The 27363-nt window shown below is 40.9% G+C and overlaps 1 protein-coding gene and 1 pseudogene across 1 annotated transcript in view; one reads left to right on the top strand and one right to left on the bottom strand.

The window, feature by feature from the left end:
* Positions 1–27363, top strand: part of DNAI1 (dynein axonemal intermediate chain 1) — a 58666-nt gene that overhangs the window by 4913 nt on the left and 26390 nt on the right. Inside the window, exons 2-9 of the mRNA XM_039875687.1 lie at positions 15871–15903; positions 18788–18886; positions 19079–19159; positions 22553–22679; positions 22947–23062; positions 23306–23425; positions 24449–24508; positions 25805–25939. Coding sequence (XP_039731621.1) covers positions 15871–15903; positions 18788–18886; positions 19079–19159; positions 22553–22679; positions 22947–23062; positions 23306–23425; positions 24449–24508; positions 25805–25939 — 771 coding nt within the window. The remainder of the gene's footprint in view (positions 1–15870; positions 15904–18787; positions 18887–19078; positions 19160–22552; positions 22680–22946; positions 23063–23305; positions 23426–24448; positions 24509–25804; positions 25940–27363) is intronic.
* Positions 17018–17972, bottom strand: LOC120612899 (Y-box-binding protein 1-like; annotated as a pseudogene).

The raw sequence follows: 27363 nt of genomic DNA, 5'->3' as shown, positions 1-27363 counted from the left end.
GGAACACTCTTCACATGTCCCCTCACACATGTAGCCACTCCTAAGATTTCAGCCCAAACACCATTTCCCACAACCTGCCCCAAAGCCCCCTGTTAATGAAGATAGGGTTAAGCTTCCTCTATTACATAGTCTTATTGCTTTTTTTTTTCTTTCTTCCATAGCATGCATCATGGTGTGTAATTATGCACTTGTTTGTGTAATTATTTGATTATAGGGTATCTCTCCTATTAGACTATGAGCTCCTTGAGAGCAGGGCCTGCGGATGTTTTTGCTCACACCTGTATTCTCAGTTCCTAATACAGTGGCCATCATGTCAGAAACTCTTAATGAATGATTATTGAATTAATGATGGAAGGTGGTTGGGGAACTAACATAGGGTGCTATGGAAACATGTTTTAGAAGATCCTAACACTGATTCTGAGGAATCAGGGAACACTTCTAGGAGGAACACCATGAAAATTTGGACAGAGGAATAAGAGTCTAAAATGTAAGATAAGGAGTGTGCAGAGAAGTTAGAAGACAAGGAAGAATAATGACCCAGAAGCCTAAGGAAGAGTGTGTTTATAGTGAGTTTATAGTGTTTATAGAGTGGTTAGCTATGTTGCATGCTCCTAAGGGGTCAATGAAGATAAGAACTAGACATAAAATAATTAGGAAGTCATCGTGGACCTTAGAAAGAACAATTTCAGAGGTAAAAGCCAAACTGAACTGAGCTAAGAAGGCAGGAAAGACCATGTAGACAAGGATTTTTTTTTAGAAGTGAATATGTTAAATGCCAAGGAGAGGGACTCTGGCGTAGATAGAAAGAAGAAGTTGAGGATGAAGGACAAAGATCAAATAATGAGTAGAGTCAAGTCTCTGAGGAGGTGGGAATGGATGAGTTATGGAAAGGAGGTGGAACATTTTGTAACAGGAGAGGAGAAAGGAGGAAAGGTTGGATGCAGATGATAATAATTTAGAGGTTTAATGGCAGGAAGCTGAGAGAGTTTTTTTCTTCTCTTCCCTTAGTGTTATGGAATTCCTTCTGGAAGTGATAACTAGAAAACAAATTTTGCCAATGGCTGTTCCATTTTGTTATGATTACAGTCATGCTATTTCAGAGTTATGGTCTGAGGTTTGTCATGCACAATTATCAGATTACAAAACAGCTGTGAGCATTTGAGGCCAGAACTTGGTCTCCTCCCCTTTACTGTGGAGCCTAGCGCATTGTTAGTACTCAATACGTGCCAGGTACTCAAATAATAAAAGGAGAGGGCTCTTGTGCTTATCCCTGGGCTTTGCAGCCTGCAAGCTGATGTTGAAGAGTAATTTTGATCCTCTGGCTCCAGCTGTGAGCAAACCACATGAAATTGTTTTCTGCCAGATAGGAATGTATAGGGAGTATTCATGCTTCCCAATTGCTGAGACAGAGTTATATGTAAGAAGCAAGCAAAAGATAGTTGTTGATCAGTCTTTGGTTTTACTGCTTTGTGTCTCACAACACTTTGTCCTACTCATAGAGTTACTGGATTCTGGTATATATGGTGGATTTATGTGCTCCGTTTATCTCATCTCCTAGATTTGAGAACCTTTAGACTGGGACCAACTCAACCTTTATTCTTCTTTAGCTCTTATCCTAGGATCTGGCATCTAGTAAATGCTTAATAAATATTAGATGAATAAATAATGACTGAATGAATTAGTTGATGAGTAAATGAATGATGAAAAGGTACATACTGCAGTATTCTGAACACTAACTTTTCTTTCTGGGCCTGCAGAAGAAGCAGTTCAGGTGTCTTTCATCCTAGTCAAAGCAACCTAATTCTGTTAATTATGTAGGGACCACACTCCTGATGCTAATCTTATTTTCCTTACTTTTATTTTTACCTTACATCCATTTTCTCATTTACTTATTTTCCGTGTGTCACGTATTCTGCTTCGAATCTTGCTTTGAGACAAATGAGAATATAAATGGATAAAAACATCTGCTGATCTTTGGACAGACATGTTCCAAACCTTCATGTCTTTGTTAATTATTTTTTCCCCCTCTGCCTAGAATTCTCAGTGTTTTCTTACTTCTCCTGCCCTTTTTGGGCCTGGGAAACTCTAAGGCACATATATTTAAGTTAAACTCTTTAAGTTACAAAGAACAGAGGCTCACAAGTTACCTCAAGTAAAAGGGGTAGGTGGGTAAAGGGGGAAGGTATATATGTGGCTGTTTGTGGGTGGGTATTATAAATACATAGATAGCCTAGAATTGGAAGTGGAAAACTCTTGGTTCTAAAACAGATGTGGGTACTAATTACTTTCTCTACATTTCTCATGGCCGCTTAACAGTTATGTTTCCTTCTCTGTTTTCATTTCCTAACCAACAACTTTTTTATGATTTCTGCTCCCTCATAACTTTAGTGTGTTTCCAGCTCATCATGACCACTTTGGCCTCTCTCGATTCATACACATCAGCATCAATATCTTCATCCAACCACCAGTTCTTTCTGTAGTCCCAGTTCACACTCTTGGAGAAGGAATCTGATTGTTCTTAGCCCATCTGTTTATGCTAGGCTATATCAAGGTGAAACAAGATCCTATGGCTCTCTAAGCAGCCAAAGCTGTGAGCAGGGCAATTTCCCTTAGAAGCAGGTAGGGTCTTTCCTGGCTCCTCCAGTGCAAGATATAACCTGCTTTACTCCAAAGTAACTTCTACATTGTTTCTGATAAATCTCTTTCTCGTACATTGTAAAGGAAGGGCCTTAGATTTTTTCCAGCCCAATGCCTTCATTCAGAGCTGATATTTACATTACAAAAAAGTTCTATCCTTTACACCAGCTCTGAGGATGTTTTTTAAAGAGCATTTTTTTTGGCAACAAATTTTAAAATGCAGCAACTTTTATATGTAAATTTTAAAGACCTTGATATATGGTCTGGCCATGATGGAACAATTCATAATGAACCTGCCCTCCACTGTACACAACTCTAATCCTGTGCACAATATATGAAGCAACTATTTTAGGCATTCCCTCCCAACGGTAATTCCCGAAGAAAGGAAAATACCCAACATAAGTTACATGTTTATCTTCGTTCTTTGCATGGAGACAATTTCTTTATTATTATTTTTTATTATTTTTTTATTTTTAAATTTATTTAAATTAGTTTCAAAGTACATTGGTTAGACATCTATAGTACATTGGTTAGACATCTATATAGTTCATAAAACGATCCCCCCAATTGCTCCCTTCCTCCTCTGGCTCTCCACCTAGCCATCAAATTAATGCTAACTGCATTCTCTCTGCCGTGCTACCCATCCCCGTGACCAACTATCAACTACTAATTTGTACTTCTTTAACCTTTCACCCCATTCTCCCAGCCCCTCAACCCCCTCCCCTCTGTCCGTTACCAAATTGTTGGGGACAATTTTTTGATCATGGTTTAGGGAGATAGATCCAAAGAATACAATGATATCAGTGAGGTAACCTAGGTGTTGGAATTAGCAGACAGTGACTTTAAAGATGCTGTTATAAATATATTTATAGACTTAAAAATATATTGAGTTAATGAATGGGGAATCTAAGCAGAAAAATGGAAATGATGAAAAAATATATATCAGAAATGAAAAAATGTATTGGATAGGCCTAACAGCTAATGTGAAGATGGATCCATTGAAATTATCCAATCCAAAGAACAGAGAAAGACAAGATTAAAAAATAAAAAAGAGCCTTAGTGGCCTGTGGGAATATGTTACATATGTATTTGGAGCATGTATACAGTTAGAATCTCAGAAAAAAAGAGAGGAGGGGGAAAATATTTCAAGAAATAATGATGAAAGTTTCTTATATTGGATAGAAAACATATAGTATTATCAGAATCTCAGTGAGCCCCAGGAAGGATAAATACAAGGAAACCACATCTAGGTCTCTTATAGTAAAAACACTGAAAACCAAAGATAAAAATAAAAATCTTGAAAGTAGCCAGAGAAAAATGACACAATGCACACAGGGGAATAATGATATGATTATGGCTGACTTCTCATTCTACAACAGAGGTCAGAAGGTGATAAAGTGACATATTTAAAGCACTGAAAGAAAATTACTATCAATCCAGAATTTTATATCCAGCAAAAGTGAGAGAATTTGTCATCAGCAGACCTTCACTATAAGAAATACTAAAGGAAGTTCTTTAGGCTGAAGGAAAATAATACCTTTGGGAAACTCTATCTAAAGGAAGGACCAAAAAGTACTGGAAATGGTAAATATGTGGCTAAAGATAAAAGACTAGCTTTTTTTCTTCTATTTTCTTAAAAGACATATGACTGACTAAAGCAAAAATAATACCATTGTTTTTAAGTGAAGCTTATAATATATGTAGAAATATATGACAATGATAGGGCAAAGGATAAGGTGGTAAATGGACTTAAGATGTAAGATTATTACATTATGAAATATGAAGTGGTATGATATTTATTCTTAGCAGAATATGGTAAGTTTAGGATGCATATTATTAACCTTATAGCAACCACAAAAAGTAATACAAAAGGCACAGCTAAAAAGCCAATAGAGAAAACAAAATGACATCGTTTTAAAAACTCAGTTAACACAGAAGAAAGAAGAAAATAAACAGAGGGGAAAAAGCAGATGGGAAAAAATAGAAAAACACATGGGGATATGAAGTACAGCAGAGAGAATATAGTCAATAATACTGTAATAATTATGTATAGTGCAAGGCGGGTACAAGACTAATTGGGTGGATCACTTTGTAAGTTATATAAATGTCTAACCAATATGCTGTGCACCTGAAACTAATATAAAATAATATTGAATGTCAACTTTAATTGAAAAATAAAAATAAAAACAAAGACCAACATTGGAAAGACCAATACTTTCAATTAAAAGGCAGAGTTTCTTAGGTGAGAAAAAAAAAAAACAAGACTAACTGTATGCTGCCTATAAAAAATAGTTTAAATGTAAAGACATAGAAAGGTTGAAAATAAAACGGTGGAAAAAATATACAAGTGGGAAGCATAAGAAAACTGTATTATCAGAACTAAGTAGGTTTTAAGACAAGGAAGATTCCCAAAGATAAGGACATTTCATAATGATACAGGGTCAATTCAAGAGGAGACATAAAATCACAGACATGTATTCACCTATTAATAGAACTTTAAGATATATGAATCAAAAACTGACAGAGCTAAATGGAGAAATAGGAAAATACACAATGATGGTTGGAGATTTTAACACTCCTTTCTCAGTAATTGAAAGATATAGAAGATCTGTCATCTAACTTGGCCTACTTAACGTTTATAGAACACTACACCCAAGAACTGTAAATGAAAATTACACCCAAGAACTACAGAGTGTTCATAAAAATAGACCATATACTGGGACATAAAATAAGTCTCAATATATTTGAAAAGATTAGAATTTTACAGCTTTTAATTCAATTCAAATACCCATCCATAAAAGAAGGAATTTCTGCATACTAAGAATAGTTTGACCAAAATGTAATTAATTTAAATATAAATATCAATCTTTAAAATCCCCAAATATTTAAAAATTAAAGAACATACTTCTGAATAACACTTGTCAAAAAAAGCACAAGAGATTCAAGATGGCGTAGAAGATAGAGACTGTACATGCCTCCTCTAGCAATCACACCAAAATTATAGCAAAACTACAGAGCAACCAGTATGCGGAGTTGCTAGAGGTCTGGCTGAATAGAAGCCCTGTAACTAGGTCACTTCGAATAACAGGTCACCTCAAAACGGTAGGAGGGGCAGAGATGCAAAACAGCCTGGTTCCACAACTGCATGTGACGATCGAGAATCAAGAGAGCGATCTTGACTGCAGAGCCACCTTCCCCATCTGAGGAGTGAGGGGTCCTGGCCGCACATTGGGTTCCCCAGCCCATGCTTCCAGTGCCAGGAAAAGAAGTCCCCACAATCTCAGGTTGCAGCTGAGTGAGACGGAGGGCTGCAGGAAGTGGAGGCCTTCCCTCTTACAGGGCCCACACCAGCCTTACTTATTGATGGAATTGCTCCCTCTGAACTCCAGCACTTGGGCAGCTGCTTGAGTGGGGCCAGGGACATACAGGGAGGTGCTGAGCTATCAGGCTTCAGGATGAGGGCTGGAGGGGCAGCTTGCACCTGGACAGGGGTGCAGGGAGAAGCCATTGTTCCTTTGTGGAGCCCTCCCTGCTCCCAGCTTGTAGATGCAGGCACCATCAACCTGGATAACATAGGTAGCTCTGCCCAGGTGATTCCCTGAGACTCTGCCTCTCCCAACTTGTGGGCCCACCCAGCTGCTTCCAGTGATTTATTCCAAACAAATGGGCTGTCTTGGCTCCTGCTGTGAGTTTTCATAAAATCTCTGAAAGGCTCACAAAACCCAAAGCAGCAGCATCTGGCCTCAGCATGCCCTGTACCTTGTGCTGAGCAGCCCCAAGTCCTACACCACTGGCAGCTGGCCTTGTTTCTGATTTGGCCCCTCAAGGCACCTATAAGCCCAGCACAGGTAGCAACTATATGTGGATTGCTTGGTGACTCTTACCAGGTGGCCCCGGAGATGCATAGCCTGCAGCTGAATTTGGCCTGCAGCTGGACCCCTCAGGTCTATGCCAAGGGGCCCCACAGCACACCTACTACATAAAGCCATTCTACTCAGACTGGGAGACTTAGAAGCCCTACCTAATACATAGAAATAGACACAGGGAGGCAGCCAAGATGGGAAGACAAAGAAGCTTGTCCCACATGAAAGAACAGAACAAAGCTCCAGAAAAAGAATTCACAAAAATGGAGACAAGCAACATACCAGATGTAGAGTTCAGAACACTCAAGGAACTTAGGGGAAGAATAGATAGACTCAGTGAGAATTTCAAGAAAGAGGTAAAAAAAAAAACCCATAAAAATGGAGATGGAAAACATAATAGGGCGCCAGTCAGAAATGAAGAATACAATATCTGAGATGAAGAATACATTAGAGGGAATCAACAGAGTGAATGAAATGGAGGATTGAATCAGCGACATAGAGGGTGGGGTAGCAGAGGACACCCAGTCAGAACAGCAACAAGAAAAAAGAACCCCCCCCAAAATAAAGATAATTTAAGAAGCCTCTGGGACAATGTCAAGCGTAACAACATTTGCATCACAGGGGTACTGGAAGAAGAGAGAGAGCAAGGAATTGAAACCCTATTTGAAGAAATAATGATGGAAAACTTCCCTAACTTGGCAAGGGAAATACACATACAACCCCAGGAAGTTCAGAGAGTCCCAAACAAGGTGAACTCAAAGAGGCCCACACCAAAACACATCATAATTGAAATGCTGAAGGTTAAATTCAAAGAATCTTAAAAGCAGCAAGAAAAAAGCAATTAATTATCTACAAGGGAATGCCCATACAACTGTCAGCTAATTTCTCAACAGAAACTTTACGGGCCAGAAGGGCTTGGCACAAAATATTCAAAGCGATGAAAACCCAAGACCTACGACCAAGATTACTTTACTCAGTGAAGTTATCATTTAGAATTGAAAGACAGATAAAGAGCTTCCCAAACAAGAAAAAGCTAAAGGAGTTCATCACCGCCAAGCCAATATTACAGAAAATGTTGGAGGGACTTCTTTAAGAAGAAGAAAAACATATGTATCAAAAGTCTAAATAAAGAATGGCAATAACTACATATCTATCAATAAGTACTTCAGATGAAAAAGAACTAAATGCTCCGATCAAAAGATAGGGTGGCTGAATAAGAAAACAAGACCCTTACAAGCCTACAAGAGATTTACTTCAGATTAAAAGACACACACAGACTAAAAGTAAGAGGATGCAAAAAGATATTTTACGATAGGGGATAGTGTGCTGAGTGCAGTAAGTCAGATAAAGGAAGACAAATGCCATATAATTGCATGTATTTGTGGAATCTAAGGAACAAAACAAACGAACAGAAACAAACTCATAGATATAGAGAACATTTTAAGGATTACCAAATGGGAGGGGTTTGGGGGTTGGTGAAAAAGGGGGTAGGGATTAAGAAGTACCTATTGGCAGCGCAAAATGGTCATGGAGATAGAAAGTATAGCATAAGGAATGTATTTAATAATATTGTAATAACTGTGTGTGGTGTCAGAGGTGTACTAGATTTATTGGCGTGATCACTTTGTGGGTTATATAGATGTCTAATCTAGATGTCTAATTACAATGTTGTACACCTGAAACATATGGTATATTGTAGGCCAACTATAACTGAAAAATAAAAAATTATAAAAATAAAATTAAAATGTATGTAGCTAAGGGATGGATTTCAAAATAGAAAAATTAAGAAATAGCAATAGGCATCTAGTTTTAAAAGGATTTCAACAATAAGTATCTGATTAAAACAAATGTAACTATAAAAAAGCACAAGGCAAATTAGAAAACATTTTTAATTGAATGGTAATGAAAATATAATATCATGAATTGTGGGATCCTGCTAAAATTGTGTTTAATGGAAATGTATAGCTTTAAATGTCTATTTTAGAAAAGGTTTTAAATCAATGTTCTAAGTTTCTTCTTAAAAAACATAGAAAGATGTGCAAATTCAATCCAAAATAACAAAATAAGATTTATTTCATCAATTCCATTTATTTTATTGATTTAGTCATTTATTTTATTGTTTCATAGAAACAATGAGAAAAACAATAAAGAAAATTGACAAAGCCAGGAGTTCTTTGAAAACGTTAATAAAATTAATAAAACCTAGCAGGGCTTATCAAGGTAAAAAGGAAGCACAATAGCCAATATCGGGGATGAAAAATGAGATAACACTACAGCTCCCCAGTCATTAAAAAGGACATTAAGAGAATATTATCGACAACTTTATGGCAATAAATTGAACAACTGAGATGGAGTGAAAACATTTCTCGAAAAATACGGTTTACTATAAGTGACACAAGAAGAAATGGAAAGTATGATGACTCCATACCTATTTAAAGAAATTGAATTCATAACTTAAAACCTTTCCAAAAAGAAACTTCAGGCCTAAATGGTTTCACTGATGAATTGTATCAAACATGTTAGGAATAAATAACACCAATCTTATACAAAGTCTTACAGAAAATGGAGGAGAAGGAAGTCCCAACTCATTTGATGATGTCGGCATAAGTCTGATATCAAAATCAAAGCTATTGCAAGAAAAAAAATGACAGGCCAATATCCTCATGAACATGGATGCAAAAAAACCCAGCAAAATATTAGCAAGTCTATGCCAGCAATAATGTTGCAGAAAAGATCCAAAAATAGACTGGTGAGAAACCAAGCGGCACTCAAAGAGTTGGAACTCAGGTTTATTATGCCAGCAGTCCCAGAGGAGCCAGTGCTCTGAAGATCTAGACCAGGAGCTCAGTTGCAACAGTTCTTATATAGACCTTTTTTAGTGCCGGCGGATTGGTTAATTTGTCCTCAGACCATTACAAAGCAGCGGGAGTTGCTATGGTTGCAGGTAGTTACATTGCGTTACAAAGGGCGGAAGTTGCTATGGGTTACCGGTAGTTACAAAGTGTTACAAAGAGAGGGAGTTGCTAGGGGGTAAAGCAACATTTGTTGCTTACATCAAATAAAAGGGAAGGTGAGTCTTTAGTCAATTTTGAGTATAGCCCATGCAGCTAGCATATGTACAGAAGCAGAACAGAGAGCTGATTAGCCTTTTGCATGAAAATTCCTCTTCAATAACAAAAAGAATAATAGGTCAGACCAAGTGGGGTCCATCCTAATAATGCAAAGTTAGCTCAAAATTAAAAATATCAAGGTATTCTTCACATTAACTAAAGAAAAGAGAAAAATCATATAATGACATTTCAATAGATTCAGAAAAAAATTTGACAGAGTTCAACATTAATCCACAAGAGTCAAATAAAATGAAAGTTTAACAAATTGAAAGATGCTACAGAAATGGAAGTTATTTTTATTGTCATCCCCCTGCTGTAACGCCTTGAAATTTATTGACTTCTTTCTGATAAGGGATTCTTCGTACCTGGACAACATACTTTTTAACTATTCAATAAGCGACCTCAGAATGGGATTCAACTGCTATGCACGATAGAATAATAAAATAATGACAACTACGTGGTCTACACTGCCACCGTTACTTGAGGGCTTACTGAATGCTGCGCTCTTCATGCATTGTTTTATTTTAGCCTCAGCAATTCGGAAGAAAGCACTAATATTTTCTCTATCTTATAGATGAAAGAATTAGGATTAGAGAATAAATATGTAGTTCGAGGTCTCACATATAGTTAGTTCGTGGCAGAGTCAAGAATCCAGCTGAGGCATACTCAAGAACTTGAGCTTTTAAACCCTACCCTGCCTTTCCCTCTGCAGCCTTATCTGGGAAGGGTCCCCTAGGGTTGGCTTCTGTCCTCCTGGCTTTTCAGGGAGGCATGAGCCTGGTCTTGTATCCCCTTTTTCTGCATTCTGAGCACTGTGCTAACACTACATTAATAGGAAAGAAAAATCTCTTTAACTGTACTTGGTGGATTTTTAAATTCTTAATTACCATTTTAAATTACAAAAGTAATGCATATTCACATGAAAAATGTTAAAACCATGAGAATGAGTGTAAGGTGAACAGTATTGTTCCCATTCCCCACAATTCCCCAGTCACATTCCCTGGACCAAATCACTGTCCACAGATATATATTCTCCCAGGAATTTTGTATGTGTATGCAAATACACAAGCATACATATACTCTTAAAGTAAGCAGATGGATCATCTACTCCTGTCACTTGTTTTTTTTTAACAATACACCTTGGAGAGCGTTCCATAACAATACATTTAAGTTTACCTCACTCTGTTAAAAGTATGTGTAATATCCTTTTGAATGGCTATACCATAATTTATTTAACCAGGCCGCTATTGATGAATATTTAGGGGTTTTTTTATTTAAAAAATATTACAGATGTTTCAGCAAGCAATTTTGTACATACATCTTGTGCATATGTATAAGTATTTCTATGGGAAAAAAATTCAAGAAGATGGAATTGCTGAGTTGAGGGGTATCTACATTTAAAATTTTGGTAGATATTCAAATAACCCTGTAAAAAGTTTGCCATCAGTGGCACGCCCAAAATAGTGTATGATACAAAATAGTGTATGATAGTGCTCATTACCCTTCATCAGGTATTTCAAATTTTTGAAATTTCTTTCAACTACACGTATGGAGGAGGGCCTTCTGTGTGCTTTAGACACTACGCTAGACTCAGAGATTTGAAATGCAGTCTGTATAGCTAGAAGAGGATTTGTTGGTGAATTATTGTTCCTTTGGGACTAAGAGCTTTTACCCTTTTAGAAACAGGAAACTGCAAGCTGGTGAGGTATTTAGTTTCAATTTAGCTTAATGGAAACCTGTTAGTGAGTTTTAAAATAAGGACCAAGACAATTGAAATGGTAAACGAAGTCTCCTGGGCCCCAGGCAGGCGGATGTAGCCTCTGTGGGTTTGCATGCTTCAAAGAGCCCCTCTTTCCAGGAACAGTCATGTTTCCACATTGAACTGTTCAGTGGAGATGTGAGCTGCTGAAGGGTCTAGTCGTCCCTAGGGCATGTGCTTCTTAGTAGGTAAGGACCACACAAATCCTGTATGGCTGAGGGCAGAGCAGAATCTATAAGTGGGAATATAATGCTGCTAATTGTCATGTATCAGGCACAAACTCTGGCCGGGCACCCCTGTATGCAACTTATCTACATCAACTCATTTAATTCTTATAAGCCTATGACTGTCTGAGAAGGTGTATGATAGTGCCTTTTAAATGATGCCCATTTTAAAGATGAGGATATCGAGGTTCAGAGAAGAGAATTAACTTGCCTAGAGTGTAGAACTAGCAGAGTGGGGGGACTCAAACCCAGGTATGGTTGACTTCAAAGCCCACATTTAGGCTTCATGGGTACACCTGATCTCATATTGTTTTTAAAATATTATATCTTCATAATTAGGAACAGCTTAAGAAATTTTGGTCTCCCTACATGCCCCTACAATATGCTCAGAGACAAATGAGTTGCTTATACTCTTCGATGGGTCATATACCAAAACAGATCTAAGTGCAGGTAAATTCTCAATAGGTGGCAATAATAATTATCTATTAGATTGACCAGAATTTTTATTTTCATAGCAGCCTCCCAATGGTTGTGGGAGGAAAAGTGTAGGAGATGAGATGGATGCTGTGTTAGGGAGCTTAGAATTCACCTCAGAACTGATGGGGAGCCCTTCCTTGGAGGCTTTAAATCAAGAGAGTGACATGATCAGATGTATGCTTTAGGAAGACCACTTATAGCGATTGAAGTTTGGTAAAATCCTGGCCATCATTGGGTTGGTAACCTAATTTCTCTATGCCTCAGTTTCCTCATCTGTAAAATGGGAATAATGATAGCTCCTATCCTATAGGATGTTTGTGAAGATTAAATGAGATAATTTAAACAGATAAATTATTTAGTAAATGACTGGCCCAGAGTAAATGCTCAATAGCCAAAAATTATGACAATGATATCATTATTAGAGTGGAGAGAAACTGGAGTCAAGGAAATCAAATGTAGTTAGGCAAGAGATAGTAAGGGCCTGAATTAAGAGAGGTATAATTAGAGAGGATAGTTATGAAGGATATTAAAGAGAATTGTTAGACTTTGAAATATGATGCTAATGGGAATATGAGAGAAAGGCAGGCATCTTTGATGGTTCGTAATTTCCAACCTGGGTGACTTAATAGATGATGGTGCAGTGAGTGAGATAGGAAATTCTAGAAAAAACAAGTTTGGGGTAGAAAAAAACATAATGAGGTCAATTTTTAAGATACTGAGTTTGAGTACTTCATCATCAATTCAAACATGAGGTTCTGAGAAGTCTAAGCTACAGAAATAGATTTGAGCGTCTTCATAAGGTGGGAGGTGAAGCTATGAGTGGGGATAAGAGCACCCAAGTGGGGAATATAGAGAATAAGAACACTATGGAGGTCAAGCATATAGTCCTGGAGGGGTCAAAGATATTGAGAAGGAACTATTGGAGAGGTTGGTGACATAGAAATGTAGTTGGAGAAGTTTCAAGAAGGAGCGAGGGAGACCTCAGTAATATCAGGTCCTGTAAGAGAACTGAGAAGTAACTACTAGGCAGCTGAGTTGTTACCAGTTGCTGCTGTCAGATGTTCACACTAAAATCTGTAACAACGAGAGTAGGAAAATGATCTACTATGAAGGAGTTTAGGCTAGGACATCTGTAATCCCATTGATCACCAGGCTTATTGACCGCCACGGTGGTCAGGGAGGCAGGGATGGTTCCTCTTCCTATATCACTCCTTGGCCAAATAGAATGACCTCTTCAAGAATAGAGGATGTTCTTTGGTTAATAGTGTAAGAATGGTGGACCTCCCTTGTTAGAATCTCCAAGCTGCCTCCTATGTGTACTGCAGTATTATGTTTCTTTTCACAATACTGTCCCCATTTGCAGACCCAAACCCAGAGATGACAGAGTATTTATACATTTTATCCTTCATCAGCCAGGATTTGTGGTGGTGATGGAAGGTAGGGCAGAGCTTTGCTCCAAGTGAGGAAAGGAAGAGTAGAGGGATGTTGGAGAAAGGTGATAATATATCAGAATTTGATGAAAGACCAGCAGAGACTAGTTGGATAGGGGTTTATTAGGCAGAGACAGTGCAAGCAGGGAGGGGGAAGGGGAAGATGGCATTCCTGGTAAGAGGAATGGTAAAAGCAAAGGTGCAGAGGTGGGAGAGCACAGTCCAAGCTTAGGAAATGTGAGTAGCCTCCCTGGGCTGCATCTCAAAGACCTTACACATGAAGGGTGGGAGAGCAGCCTAGAATGGAGACTTGTGGCCAGATGATACGGTTCTGAGGGCCAGGGAAGAGAGCTTGGGCTTTCTTCTTCTGCGGTTTGATGGCTTCTGGGAGAAACCATCAAAAGCTTTTCAGGAATTCAGGCTTGTCTATTTCAAGCTTTTCCTTCTGGAAGACCAAGGGCCCAAAGTGGCAGCCTGACATTCAATCTCCTTCGCCATGGTTGGGAAGTCAGGGCTGTAGCTGATTTCACTGGCCTGTTTTGCATTTATTATAGTGTGGCTTTTATAGTGTGTTAATTGAAATATTTCCAACTGCCAAAAACAATTACACTCAAATTGCCTTGTCAGTTCTTTTATTGCCAGATAAATGTTTTACAGACATATTTATGGGGGCAGTGGTAACTGGATCTTGTTTTCTATTTAAGGCTGGCAGTTCAGGTTGGGATTGGCCCTCCAGTTCTCTGTTGTGGGCCAGAAAGCTGTTGGATGTTGTGGTGCTTCCATCTCGTTACCTTAGGGATCAGAGGCTCTTCAAAGGAAAGCAGCTTTCTGGCTCATGCAGCTTAGCCTCAGAGAAGGGATCCCATCACTGGAAACCTTGGCAACCTGGCAGAAATCTGAATCCTGCTGCCTGCCCTACCAGCAACAATCTCAGCCCAAGCTGAGACATGCTCTACTCTCCCTTTCCTCCCCTCCACTACCAAAGCCTCTCCCATAGATCCTATCATGTAAAGGCTTAAGAGCCCATCTAACCAAACTACTTCCTTCACTTTGCATTTCGGAAACTGAAGCAGAGAGACTTTCCCAAGATCACAGAGCTGGAAGCAGAGGTCTCTTTCCCATATGCTATGCTGCTACCACCATGTGCCCTTTGACTTCTCTGCTGCCTTGACCCCTCCTTCAGTGCTCTAGGCCTGCTTTTTCCCAGAGCTCCTCCTTCACGTTTCTAGCCTCCACTGATCTCCCTCTTACTCCATCATCTGAAACACCTATTGTTCTGTACATACTGCAGGGTTTTGTTTGTTTGGTGGAACATTTTACTGTCTCTGTCACTGTTCTCCTCTTGCCTTTGTACACGCTGTATTTTTCTAAAAAGCCCTTTTGAAAAATATTTTCTCCACCTGGACACCCCTACTTGTCCTTTGATACCCAGCTTAGAAATTGCCACCTCTGGAAGCCTTTCTTATGTACCTCAGGCTGAGTAAGTGCCTCCAAGCACTTACAGCACCCTGTGCACACATATCTCTATTGCTGACACAGAGCAGGCTTTCAAAGGAACAAATGCTAAATGAGTGAGTAAGGGAGCACGTGAGTAAACGACGAGCACTAATCATTCTCATCTATCTTCCATGGACCCTGAGCAAACTGCGGTAGGGGCTTCATCTCTCTTCATCTTTGTCCCACTGCTTAGGTTAGTGCCTGACACATAAATAGATGCTCGATAAATGTTTATCAAGTTGAATTGAGCATGCTGCTCTTGGGAACATAAAAATGGAGCATGTTAAAGCTGGAAGGTCATCATATACAATCTTATGCATTTTACTGATGAGGAAACTGAGGCCCAGAGAGAAAAAACATTTTTCCAAGGGTTATGATTGCTAATGGGTTTGGTGGAATTCATTCATTCATTTGACAAGTATTTTTGAACACCTACTATATTATGAGACAGCAGTAAACAAAACAAAGTACCTGCTCAGAAAGAGCTTACATTCATCCCAAACAAGTGTTTAGGAATATAATCTACCCTCAGAATCCCCTTAATGCCTAGTACAGAGCTGAGCACTTAAAATATGCTTTTTAAAAAATGTTTGTTGAACTAGTTGCAAATAAGACATGCCCTGTGCTAGGTTACCTGGTGGGCTCTCCCTGGGTCAGTCCCACTGATGCTGGAATAGAGTTGCCTCAGATACAGGACCTCCTTGGCTGGGCTAAGAAGCACATGTTGCCCCTGCGAGGACTATTTTTGAGACTTGGGAAAGCCAAATGTCCCTCCTCTGCAAAGGCCCCTGGGCAGAAGCCTCCCTGTAATACTGTTTCTGTTATGTCCATGGAGATTTGCTTATGACTTACCTTCTTTTTGTGTTCTTTCAGAGCAACACGGTGAGCAGAGGAACCAGGAAGAGAGTAAGTCTGAAACACCACAATCTCTCAGCAAGAAGCTAATAGCACTTTTGCTCTTGAAAATATTAGCTATATATTTTTTAGAAAATTTAAATGAGCAAAAAGAACATTAAAATCACCCTTAAACCTACCACCCCAGGAAACCTCTTAGTTAACATGTGATATTATATCTTCCCAGCTATTTCTATGCATATGTAAAAATTATATGTATTTATTTTTAGATGGAATTTCAAACTTTATGCCATTTTATAATATGCTTTTTACATAATATATTTAGAGTACCTTCCTTTGCCTATAAATAACTTTTATAGCATCATTTAAATTACTATGTAATATTTTACCATAGTTACTTATGGCTGTACCATAATCAGTTTAATTTTGCCCCATTGTTGGACATTTAGATGTTTTCTTTTTCTTACTATTACAAACAATCCTCCAACAAATTTTCATGCATTTAAATCTCTGGATGTATCCTCGGTTGTTTTTTTAATATGACTTTTAATTTTAATTTTAATTTTTTTCAGTTATAGTAATATAAATTTCTATACATAGAAATGTGAGGCAAAGTGTGTAAATACTTATTAGGCTTTTGATAAATATTTCCAAATTGCTTTTTAGAAAGATAGTGCTAATTTCTGGCTCCCCATTTTCCCACAGCCTCATCAACACTGGATATTAGTTTTGTTTGTTTGGTTTTATTATTATTCTTTTCTTACACAAAGAAAATTATTTAAGACCTTTATTAACAGGTGCTTTTGTCGACTTTTTTGAAAAAATCAAGTTGTAAACTTTTATTACAAATTGAAAATGAAGTTCTTAAAAATCTCAACTTGACCAGATATGAAACAATTAAAACTTTAAAGATGTTTTGATAAAAACCAGACTTAGAAAAAACGATTGCCATTACCAAAAAAAATATGTCTTTAAGTAAAAATGTTAAAAACCACGTATTGCATAGATAATGTAGATAGTTCTAGTTATTTGGTCAACAGGCAAAAAACAAGGACTTAAGGTCTTTAGCTCCAATCTTTTGTTCATTTCTTACTGCTGAATTTCATATTTATTTCTTTTTGTTGAATGACTAAACCAGATGATGGTAAGAGATGGTAAGCCCTCATTTACTCAACCCTGCCTTGCTTGGCCTGGGGAGCGGAAAAATTCTCAGCTGGTGCATCGGCTACTTTAGTCTCTTTGCCATCTTGTGGTTTAGGGTTTTCTAGTCGTTTGCATCAATAATTGAAGTTTTGGAAGTACTGATGTTGAGGTGGCTGCTGACCTTGGCTCTCATCTCCTTGATTTTCCATATGTTCTTCGTTGCCGTCCTCTGTAGGCTGTCTTTGGCAGTGAGGGCCCTGTGGAATCATGGTCTATAGTTCCCAATACATGTTCTGTCTCATTGGTCTACCTTATTCTCCTGCACCCTGGTTGTCAGCTCCCTCCATCACATCTCCCTGCACAGGAGGGTTGGAATACTGTACTGGATGCTCGTAGCATCATCTCTGCGTTTAGTTAGGCGGGAACCATTGCCTGCAGTAGGGCCTGCTGGGCCTCCTGGAGCACTCTTCAATCCCTCATTCTTTTCCTCACTCTTACTATTCTGGTAATTCCATTGGTAATTGCGCGGAGGACCCCCGAGACATAGATAGCATCTCTAACGGTTAAGGTCTGCTGCATACTTACTTCCTTGCACTGGAACTCCACCAGGGCCTATAACATTTGCTGCCTCCACACCCTTTTCTCCTTCAACAACATCAAACTCCAGTCTTTCCATCTCCTACACTGCAAAGGTACTTCCTGGGGTTATTCTTCCTCATGGCAGCCTGGTGTACAAATACATCTTCCTTGGTGTCATTCCTGTTGATGAAATCATATCAGTTTCTTACATTGAACCATGTTACTGTTCCCAAAACATTCCTTGAGATCATCTTCTTGTCTCTGGCAGTAGGTGCTGCCAATGTGAATCCACCCAGGGGCTCTGCTCCCTTGCCGCTGCCTGTGATGCCAGGCTTGATGTTGGCAGTACTGAGGGTGGGAACAGCAAGCTACTGCTGGGTCTCAGCCTTGCTGCTCATGGTTACAGTAAAGATGACTGGGGCTGGCTGTGGCAGCTGCGGCTTCTCCCAAGTGTGATGGTAACCGGGACAGAGGGCAGCAGCAGGGCTGCTCAGGGCTCTCTGGGGTCTGCTCTCTGCTCTTGCTACCTGTTGAACTTGGTTGATTTTATTTTTTATTTTTATTTTATTTTATTTATTTTTATAGGGAAAAAATTGCATTGTTTTATTTTGCCTATTTTTGATTGTTTGTGAAGATGAATAATTTTTAATATGTCATGGGTCACATTGGCAAAGTGTTTAACTATCAGGGAAAGGAAAAATTAGTCCTTGATTTTTTTTGTTCCAAGGATCTGGTGGGACTGTGAGGCTTAAATTTACTGAGTACTGAGAGTATTGCTGTCAGAGTAAACTTAAGGTGACAATTTGGAAGGTAAAATATGAATTAGAAGTGAAAGAGCTTAAAGAACATTTTGCATAAAGCTCTGCCTTTGGCAGCTGGTCCCAGCCGTTTATTTCCAGGCTGTGTGGGAATCAGTAGTGAGGAGCCAGCTCTTCTGGTCCCCGTTACTGGAGCCAAAGACCCACCACAATGTTCCAGCTAAGCCCTGACTCCCAGGGCAGAGGTGGCCATTATCTTCCAGGTAATGAGAACTCTGGCCTGAGCAGTTCCTTTGGACTATTCCATGAGAGGTCTGTTATGTATTTTGCATTTTATGTATCAGGGGCAGAGCTTGGTTTCTGGGAGGATTTATGAATGAAGGGGCTTCCTGCAACATGCTCACTTGCCCAAGCAGATCAGACACTTCTGATCTTCATATGAGGTTTTTGTCCAGGATGAAGATTCAGGGACCGAAGTGGGAGAGGGGCCAGATGAATGGGCCCAGTCCAAAGCTGCAGTTAGACCTCCTGACCAGTTGGAGTTGACCGATGCGGTGAGTGAGCAGCATCCTACCCTTCTCCCACCTCTTCCAGCCTCAGAGATGCATTTTTCCATAGTATTGACTGAGAGCCTGCACAGAACCTGGGTATAAGGTATCTCCTGATAACTGATAAGACTCCTCCCGAGCCTCGGTGTGGGATAGGGATCCTCAATGTATGACTCTTTTGGTATTTCTCTTCCTTAGGAGCTAAAGGAGGAGTTTACCCGAATTCTGACAGCCAACAATCCACATGCACCCCAGAACATCGTCAGGTACAGCTTTAAAGTAAGCCATCCCCTCTGGGACAGGCACCTCTATGTGCTCCTTGGCTTGGCAGTGACTTGCTACTCTGCAAAAGCCTCTTAGCTATTAGAGAAACCATCTTTAAACTGAGGTCTTTGAGCAGAACCCTGAGATTTTACATGGAGTTTTCCAGACATTTTTGAAATTACTTGGTGAACCTCCCTTGCAGTCTTGCTAATTGCATTGTTTAAGTGCAGAGCCATTCTTTTCAAGAATCCTGAAGTCAATCATTGGATTAGAAAAATACTTTTCTGATGTGTATAACACATTTTTTGCTAACATTAACTACAGCCAGACACCTGGGTGGAGTACAAACTCCCCTCTCAGGCTCTGTTCTCAGTGTCTTCTGACATCAGAGTCAGGTAGGCAGCTGACTCCTCAGGGCCCTCTCTTGGGGCATGTGGTATGCACGCGTTCTCACTTGGTGGACATGTGTGTGGCACATCTTTAAGAGGGACAACACTGTTTTCAGCCATAGCAAAGTCAGCTCCTGTGAGTACTGATAGAAGAAAACTTCCAAATACAATTTGAGCTAAGGTGGAAGTACGCATGTGTTTTTTAGTTATCTTAAGATCCATTTGTTCCATGCTTACTATGTGCCAGTATCAGGTCCTATATTAGACCTTTTACATAGAATATCTCATTTAATGTTCAGATTTCTTTGACATAGGAACTACTTTTATCTTTATTTTATGAAACTGAGGTTACACTAGATAAAACAAGTAACAAAAAGTCACAGCCAGGATTCAAAGCAAGATTTGAACTAGTCTGACTCCAAAGCAACATCACACTCCTTCTTAAATATATGTCTATATAATTATTTTGAATATATAATAGAAACTCATGGTACAAATTTCAAAAGATTCAAAAGAGCAATGAAAATACAATGGAAATTAAACCTCCCCCTCCTATGCCTGTCCCCGGAGACCACTACTGTTAACAATTTCTTTCTCTTTTTTAAAAAACAGTTTTATTGAGATACAATTTGCATACTATACAATCATTCATTTGAAGTGTATAATTCAGTGGCTTTTAGTATATTCAAATTGTGTAACTATCACCAGAAACAATTTTAGAACGTTTTCATCCCCCTCAAAAGAAACCCCAGATCTCCATCCCTTCTAGCCCTAAACAACCATGAATACATTTTTCATCTCTATAGATTTGCCTATTATGGACATTTCATGTAAAAGCAATCATACAATATGGGGTCTTTTATGACTGGCTTCTTTCACTTAGCATGTTTTCGAGGTTCATCCATGTTGTAGTATGTATCTACACTTCATTTCTTTTTATTGTCAAATAATATTTTATTGTATAAATATGCCATATTTGATTTATCCATCATAAGATGATGGACATTTAGGTTGTTTCTGTTTCTTGGCTATCATGAACAATACTGCTGTGAACAGTTTTTTTAACACACTGCTTCTTATTTAAAATCGAGTAGTCAATCCCTCCAAAAAGAGGTTGGGACAAATACAGATGTATTTCCTGAGGAGTTCCACTCCTGAGTTATGCTAATGGCTTCCCTTGGGCAACCCATAAAGGAGTAGAGGGTCAGAAGGAAGCTGCCTTGCTCTACCTGAGCTTATGCTAGAGTGTGGTGCACTCTATAGGCTCCTGTCTTTCTGACATCTAAAAGAGGGTCTCTCTAGAACTCAGTGTGCTGGCCATGGGAGGAATGCTACAGGCATAGGATTGGCACTGGTTTGTGAGTGTCAATGCACCCCTTTTGGCCTCTGGATAGCCTACTTATTAGAAAAAAATTTTTTGAGGCAACTGCCATCTGGGTAGCCCTAAGCTCTCAGGCAGGCTCACTTTACCCAATCTTCTAATAGCCTCCCAGGCTCACTTGGCATCCTCCCACAGAACTGGTCTCTATTTCATTGGTCCTTCAAGAGCTTTAGGTCTCCAAAGCTACTACTTTCCCTTGAAGTGCTGGAGTGGGCACTGGAGATGGTTCAGATCTAGGCATGCCTCCTCTCCTTTCACAGAAGCAATGGAGTCAGAATACCATCCCAAAACTAAAGAGGAAGGTGCCAGTCACTGCTGGGGATAGAGTGAAGGTGAAATCTCAAATAACAATGATATAGTTCCCATGGGAACTTCCATTGTTATAGTAATAGTTACTATTTTTATTGAGCACTTATTATGTGTCATATATTATGTTAATAGATTGTTTTAATTATTTTACAACTATTCTGCAAATTAGAGATTATTCTTCTCATTTTACGGATGAAGAATTTAAAGCTTAGAGTGGTGAAGCACAAGGTCATGTAGATAATAGGGGCAGAATCAGGATTTGAATCCAATTTTGCTTATCTCTGTACATCATGCTCTTAACCACTGTACTGTCTCATCTCCCCATCTATCTGAATTACTGAGAGAGGAAGGGCTTTGTGGTGACTTGTTAAGGCAGAGCTTCCCAACCTGTGTGCAGAAATAGTGATCTTTTTAGCCCTCTGGGGGCAAGTGGGTCTGGTATAGCTGGAGCCCATGGGCTGGTTTCCTCTGTAGTGAGTTTACCCCAGTATGCCATACAAACGTAATACTTTTCAATAAGACTTGAAAAGGGTTGGGAATAACTGTATTAAAAGAAGGAAGGGACCCTTGGTCTCAAATTCAACCTTAGGGCTAGGCTGCTGATTAAATCAGAGACAGTTTAGAGGAACAAGACTATAGGTTCTATGAAAGTGGGCATCATATCTGCTTTTGCTAAGCTTTATATCCCTGGAACTTAGAAAATACATGGCACATTATGTCTATTCAAAATTTATTTGATGAAGAAGAAATGAACCAGTTGGCATGAGCTTTAAATCTAGCCCTCTTTCTCATTTGCTGTGTGACCTGGATAAGTGTCAAACCCCAACCTTTTCTAGATTTCTATGGTCCTCTTGTATGGAACAAAGGAATTGGAGATTTGATGTCTCTGAGAATCTTCCCAGCCCTGGCATCCATTAAGTGCAGTGGAGAGAAGGCTAGGCTATGTATGTTTAATGACCACATATGACCTGCCTTATGGTGATGCCTATGTGTGACCTGAGGTATGTGGTAAAACAGGTGAGCCAGGATTCCTTGGCATAAATATAGGAGCCAGTGATAGTTAAATCTCAAGCTGCTTGAAGTTGGAAGGAGAAGAGATTTAAAAATATGCCTTTGATGAGAACTTTAAAAAAACACAAACTTCATTTCATTTGCCTCCTCTTTTCTAAACTGGAATGCAGTGAAAACTTCAGACTAACTGAGGATTTGTTGAGTTACATTTCTGTTAAGAGATGAGCTATCTTAGGCCTTAGAGAATGAAGGCATACTACATTCTGACTCCAGCCCTTTTGAGGACCCCTGTTCTGACTCAGCCCCTTTTCTTCTTAGGAAGGCACATATAAGCTTATTGGCTTTGTGAACCAACTGGCAGTTCACTACAGCCATGTCGGGAACCTGATCCCCAAAGACTCGGATGAAGGACGGCGGCAGCACTACCGTGATGAGTTAGTGGCAGGTAGACCTCTGGGCCAGCCTGAGGCTGCATCCTGGGCCCCTTTCTCTGGTCACTCTTGGGAGTAGATTCCTAAGCCAGAACTTTGCAGAGTCTTTACGTATGTAAAATTCAACAGCTGGCAGTCCTTTTTAGGTCTGAGAGCTAACCCATGAGGCTCAGGCCAAGGAGAGCCCTGGGGCACATAAGCAGGAAGACAGAGAGCCTATCCTGCCAGGGTATGGGGGAGTGGGCCTGGATTGGGGCTCATCTGCAATATCCTACTCCAAGGTTCTCAGGAGTCTGCCAAGGTGGTGATTTCAGAAACAGAAATCCTTGAAGAAGATGAAGAGCCCAAGGATGCAGAAGCTGAAGCTGGGAGTCAAACAGATATACCTGCAGCTGAGGTACAGTATAGTATTGCTCTCCATCCTTCCCCGTCCCACTCTAGCTGTGGATGGAGATGTCAGGGGTGACTTACTGGGGGTGGGGGCTGAAGGTGAGAAGTTAGAGGCTGCAGGTACCAATGTCTCTGGCATCATCACCCTCTCCCACTGCCATCCTTTTCTAGGATATGACTTCTCCCCACTCCCAATTCCCTACACCTTCTTCTCACAGCTGAGTCCTGGTCCTGTGGGTCTTTTTTACAGGCAGCTGAAAAAGTGACTGAAGAAGAATTGATGGCTCCTAAGCAGCCCAGGGAGCGAAAGCTTACCAACCAGTTCAACTTCAGTGAGAGGGCATCACAGACCTTCAACAACCCTCTCCGGGTAGAGCAGCCCCCACCCTGACCCCTTTACCTCACAGCTCTGCATTATGCATGATAGGGAAGAAGCAGGCCTGACCCCAGCCCCAGCAGCCCTCAGCTTGGCAGGGTGACTAGATAGATGCCATGATTACTCTCTCCAAGGAGAGCTGGAAGCATGTGTTCAGGTTCCTGTAAGCCATCTAGGCAGGAGTTCAGGGGGAGTAACAAGGAGGCTGGAGCCTTCACTGATAAAGTGAAACTTGATGGAGACTTGAAGAAGAGATTGGGATCTGGGAAAGAGACAGGAGTCCAGAATATGTCAGGGGAGGTGGGGCTAGGAGCCAGTTTGACTGAAGTTCATAGTCTCTGTGATAGACTAGCTGGAAAGGGCTAGAAAAGTTCTCTGGCTTGTAAGTATGGAGGACCCTGAGTATCAGGCTGAACAAACCTCTCAGGGCTTCAAGTGAGGGACTCAAATGTATAAGGCAGTGTTCTATAGAAATGAATCTGTGAGTGAAGGGCAGAGGTCTGCAGGGTGGGTTTTTGGGAGCTCCTAATCACTTTGTGTAGTCCTTATGCTGACACTGGGTAATCTGGGTGATACACAATGGAGAGGGGGTACATTTTCCTGGTGGAGCACCAGTATTAGGGAGAAGCCTTCTCAGAGTGAGGGATATTAGCCCAATGGCCTGCCAGAGGCTGACTTCTGTGTCCTACATCTGGAGGCTGGCCACAGGCCTGACTTCTTACAGACCTGTTCATCCCCTACTTGGAGTTTTTCTTGGTTGAAACCAGCACAATCAGGCTTCACCAACCCTGCTTTCTAGCTTAAGCTTCTTCTAAAGGAGGTTTGGGTGGGCAATGTAGGCTTTCGCAACATCATTTCGTCCTTTTACTTCTTTGGCTCTGGCCCTGGCCTTCTTTACTTCGCCAGTTCTGTGTCCTACCCCACCCTCAGCTCCAACCGAAAGGCTTTACCCATGTCGGGTTAAGTGAGAAGGAGCTGAGGGCCTTCTATGGGTTTCCTATTGTCATTGTTTTCTAGGACCGAGAATGCCAGATGGAGCCTCCTCCCAGGACAAACTTTTCAGCTACAGCCAATCAGGTGAGACCCTGAACTAGTCTAAAAACCACCACCCCACCCCATCCTCATGCATTTCTGTCTGGCTCTGCAACAAGGGAATCTGGTATGGTCAAAGATTCCACTACCAGTCTATACTTCTCATCCATCCACACCCTGCTCCTTGTTCAGGCTCTGAACACCATGTATGTGAGACACTAGGTCCCCACCCAGTGAGCTCTGGATCCCAGCCACCCCAGGCAAGACTGACCAAAGAGGAAACAGGCATGGCTTCTGGAAGTTCCTCCAAGACCAGGGGAGAACATTTGTTCCTACGGACTCTCTGTAGCCCATGGCACCCTGTAGCTGACTCTAAAGTATTAGCACTCTGACACTGCCTTTTCAGCAGCCTTCAGTGTTCTTGTAGAACCTCCTTCCCCCTTAAGTCCTACTGCATAGCCATAGGACTTATCTTGCTGATTTAGGCAAGATATGGTGTCAGGAGACCTGAGCTCATACCCCAACTCTGTTGCTCATGCTGTAAGATCTTGGTCAAACCATGTCAACCTTAATGCCTGTTTCTTTCCTTGTCAAATGACGATGACAAGCAGCCTCACGGCGTTGTTGGAGAGCTCTGAATGAGATATCAGTGAAGTATATTACAGTGTGGAGTACTGGCTTATGGGTGAATTATTAAATGTAAGGTGCGCCTATCTGGCCTCCAGATGGCAGTGACTGCCCAGCTCTGGAGAGCACACAGTGTGATCCGGGGCATTCGCCCAGCCCCAGATCCTTGCTGCTCCCTTTGCTATTATCCTTGGACTTCTCTTGATGTCAGATCAAGTTAGCAGGGGTTCCCTTACTTTTTGTTTATCTTCTTATGCTGAGAAGGTGTGGTCAATGCTGTAGAGAGCCAGCCTGAGCCAAGATGTTTATCTCATCTCCATGCAGGGGGGGATTTTTTTTAATTTCCTAGTTCAGAGTCCTATAAACCACCAAGAAAAATGTGAGCTAGGCTGGCGTTTGCCCATTTGTTTTGCCTGATGGGGATTGTAGGCTGGAACAATACTATCTCCAGCTGACAACAAAATCCCTGGGCTATAGAGTAAAAAGCCCAGCCCAGAGGTGCCCTGAGAGCTCTTTCATTCCTGGCCTAGAGCTGATGGTTAGCAGGGAAGACAGATATTTAATACATAATTACAGTGGGCCAAGTAGAGGATGATGTGGAGGCATCTGATAGGAGTTGACATGATCAGCTCCTGAAGCCTTAGAGGCTGAAGAGAAATTGACTGGGTGAAAAGTTTGCCCTACAGTGATCCTTCTCATATTGCCCTTGCCTAGTGGGAGATTTATGATGCCTATGTGGAGGAGCTCAAGAAGCAAGAAAAGACCAAAGAGAAGGAGAAGACAAAGACCCCAGTGGCTAAAAAAATGGGGAAGATGGCCATGAGGAAGATGACATCTATGGAGTCCCAGGTTTGGTGAGGGTTACCTTGGCTCTGTCACAGAGAATGACTGTGTGGGACGTTGGCCCCTGGATAGACAGAAACGTGGCTATCTGGGAAGACATCACAGACGCATAAGTGGTGGGTGCTAATGTTTAAGTATGAATAGTTCTGTCCTTGTGGGAAGATGTGAGGAGAACTACAACTGCCTCTGACTTTCTACACCTCCTCCAAATTTTACGTAGGTCTGGAGGCTAGCAGGGATTCAGTATTGTTGGGCTAGGGGCAACAGAAGATATGAATGATATCGAAAGCCTGATGTGCACCCTGGAAGAGCTTGGGAGTCTTACCAGGGTGGGGTGGGATGTGAGAATAAGGTACCACTTCCCTGGGCAAGGTCCCAGAGGGTTTGGGAGGGTGATTTTCTCTTCAACCTTTAGTTCTTTAATTTACTTGCTCTCAGTTCTTTAGGTGAGTTTTTAGGGCCAGGAGCCAAGTCAGATCTGATCACAGGCACCAGCAAATCCAAGCCAAAGGGTGTGGCCACGCTGAGCTGGATTTACCATGAGGAGCCATGTAATTGTTATAGAGGTCATGGTTAGGGAGCTCACCATGGGTGTAGTGAGCATAGGTTTGGCAATCATCATAGAAGTTACAGTGAGAGGTCACTGCAGGGAGGGTCACCTCAGGGAAATATTGAGACCACATTCCTCCCTTCAATAGACAGAAAGCTGGGTAAGGAACCAGAATCTTAGTATGGATATCACAATGAGTTTGACCTGCAATGGGGTGGGAGGAATGAGGTCCGCAGGAAGCCAAGGTCTGGGTTCAGCACCTTGGAGAGCTCACAGACAGCAATCAGGGATGGGTTCTGCTCCACCCCATAATAGAAGCCAGATGAGTTAAAGGAAGTTCTGCTTCCTTTGTCTGAGGTATGCGCACTTCTACTCAATTTCATAGCCCTGATAAAGCCACATTTTAGGAGAGGTTTGAGGGTTCCCTGCTTTGGCTTTATCAGGGATATGATAAATTCGGTTTTATTCAATCACATACCAAGCACTTGGTAATCATGACCATGCTGGGTACTGGAACCCTAAGATGAAGATGAAGTCCCTGCCCTGTGGGTGGCCCTTGTCCAGATCCTTGACTTCCCCTGCACCATTTTCTAGAGGTTAGGGGCTTGGGAGGAGGTATTGGCCTGGGTCAGGGTTCACTTGAAGAGCCATCAGGGGTTTGGCTATGGATTCTGTGCTGAGACCATGGTTACAGAAACCTTAACTGCAGTCATTAGGACCCAGAGACCAGCAGAAAGGTCTCTGTGGCTGAGAATGAAAATCGTCCTTGAGTCCGAGCCTTACCATAGTTGATGTCTAACATCTTGGGGGAGGCAGTACTACACTGGGTTCTTCCAGGTTGGCTGACATGGAAGGCTGTGATTCAGGCAGATTCCAGCCC

Source organism: Pteropus medius, unplaced genomic scaffold, assembly GCF_902729225.1.
Source record: "Pteropus medius unplaced genomic scaffold, Ma_sr-lr_union100, whole genome shotgun sequence".
Taxonomy (NCBI): domain Eukaryota; kingdom Metazoa; phylum Chordata; class Mammalia; order Chiroptera; family Pteropodidae; genus Pteropus; species Pteropus medius.
The sequence above is the reverse complement of the archived record's forward strand: the minus strand, read 5'-3'. Positions and strand labels throughout refer to the sequence as shown.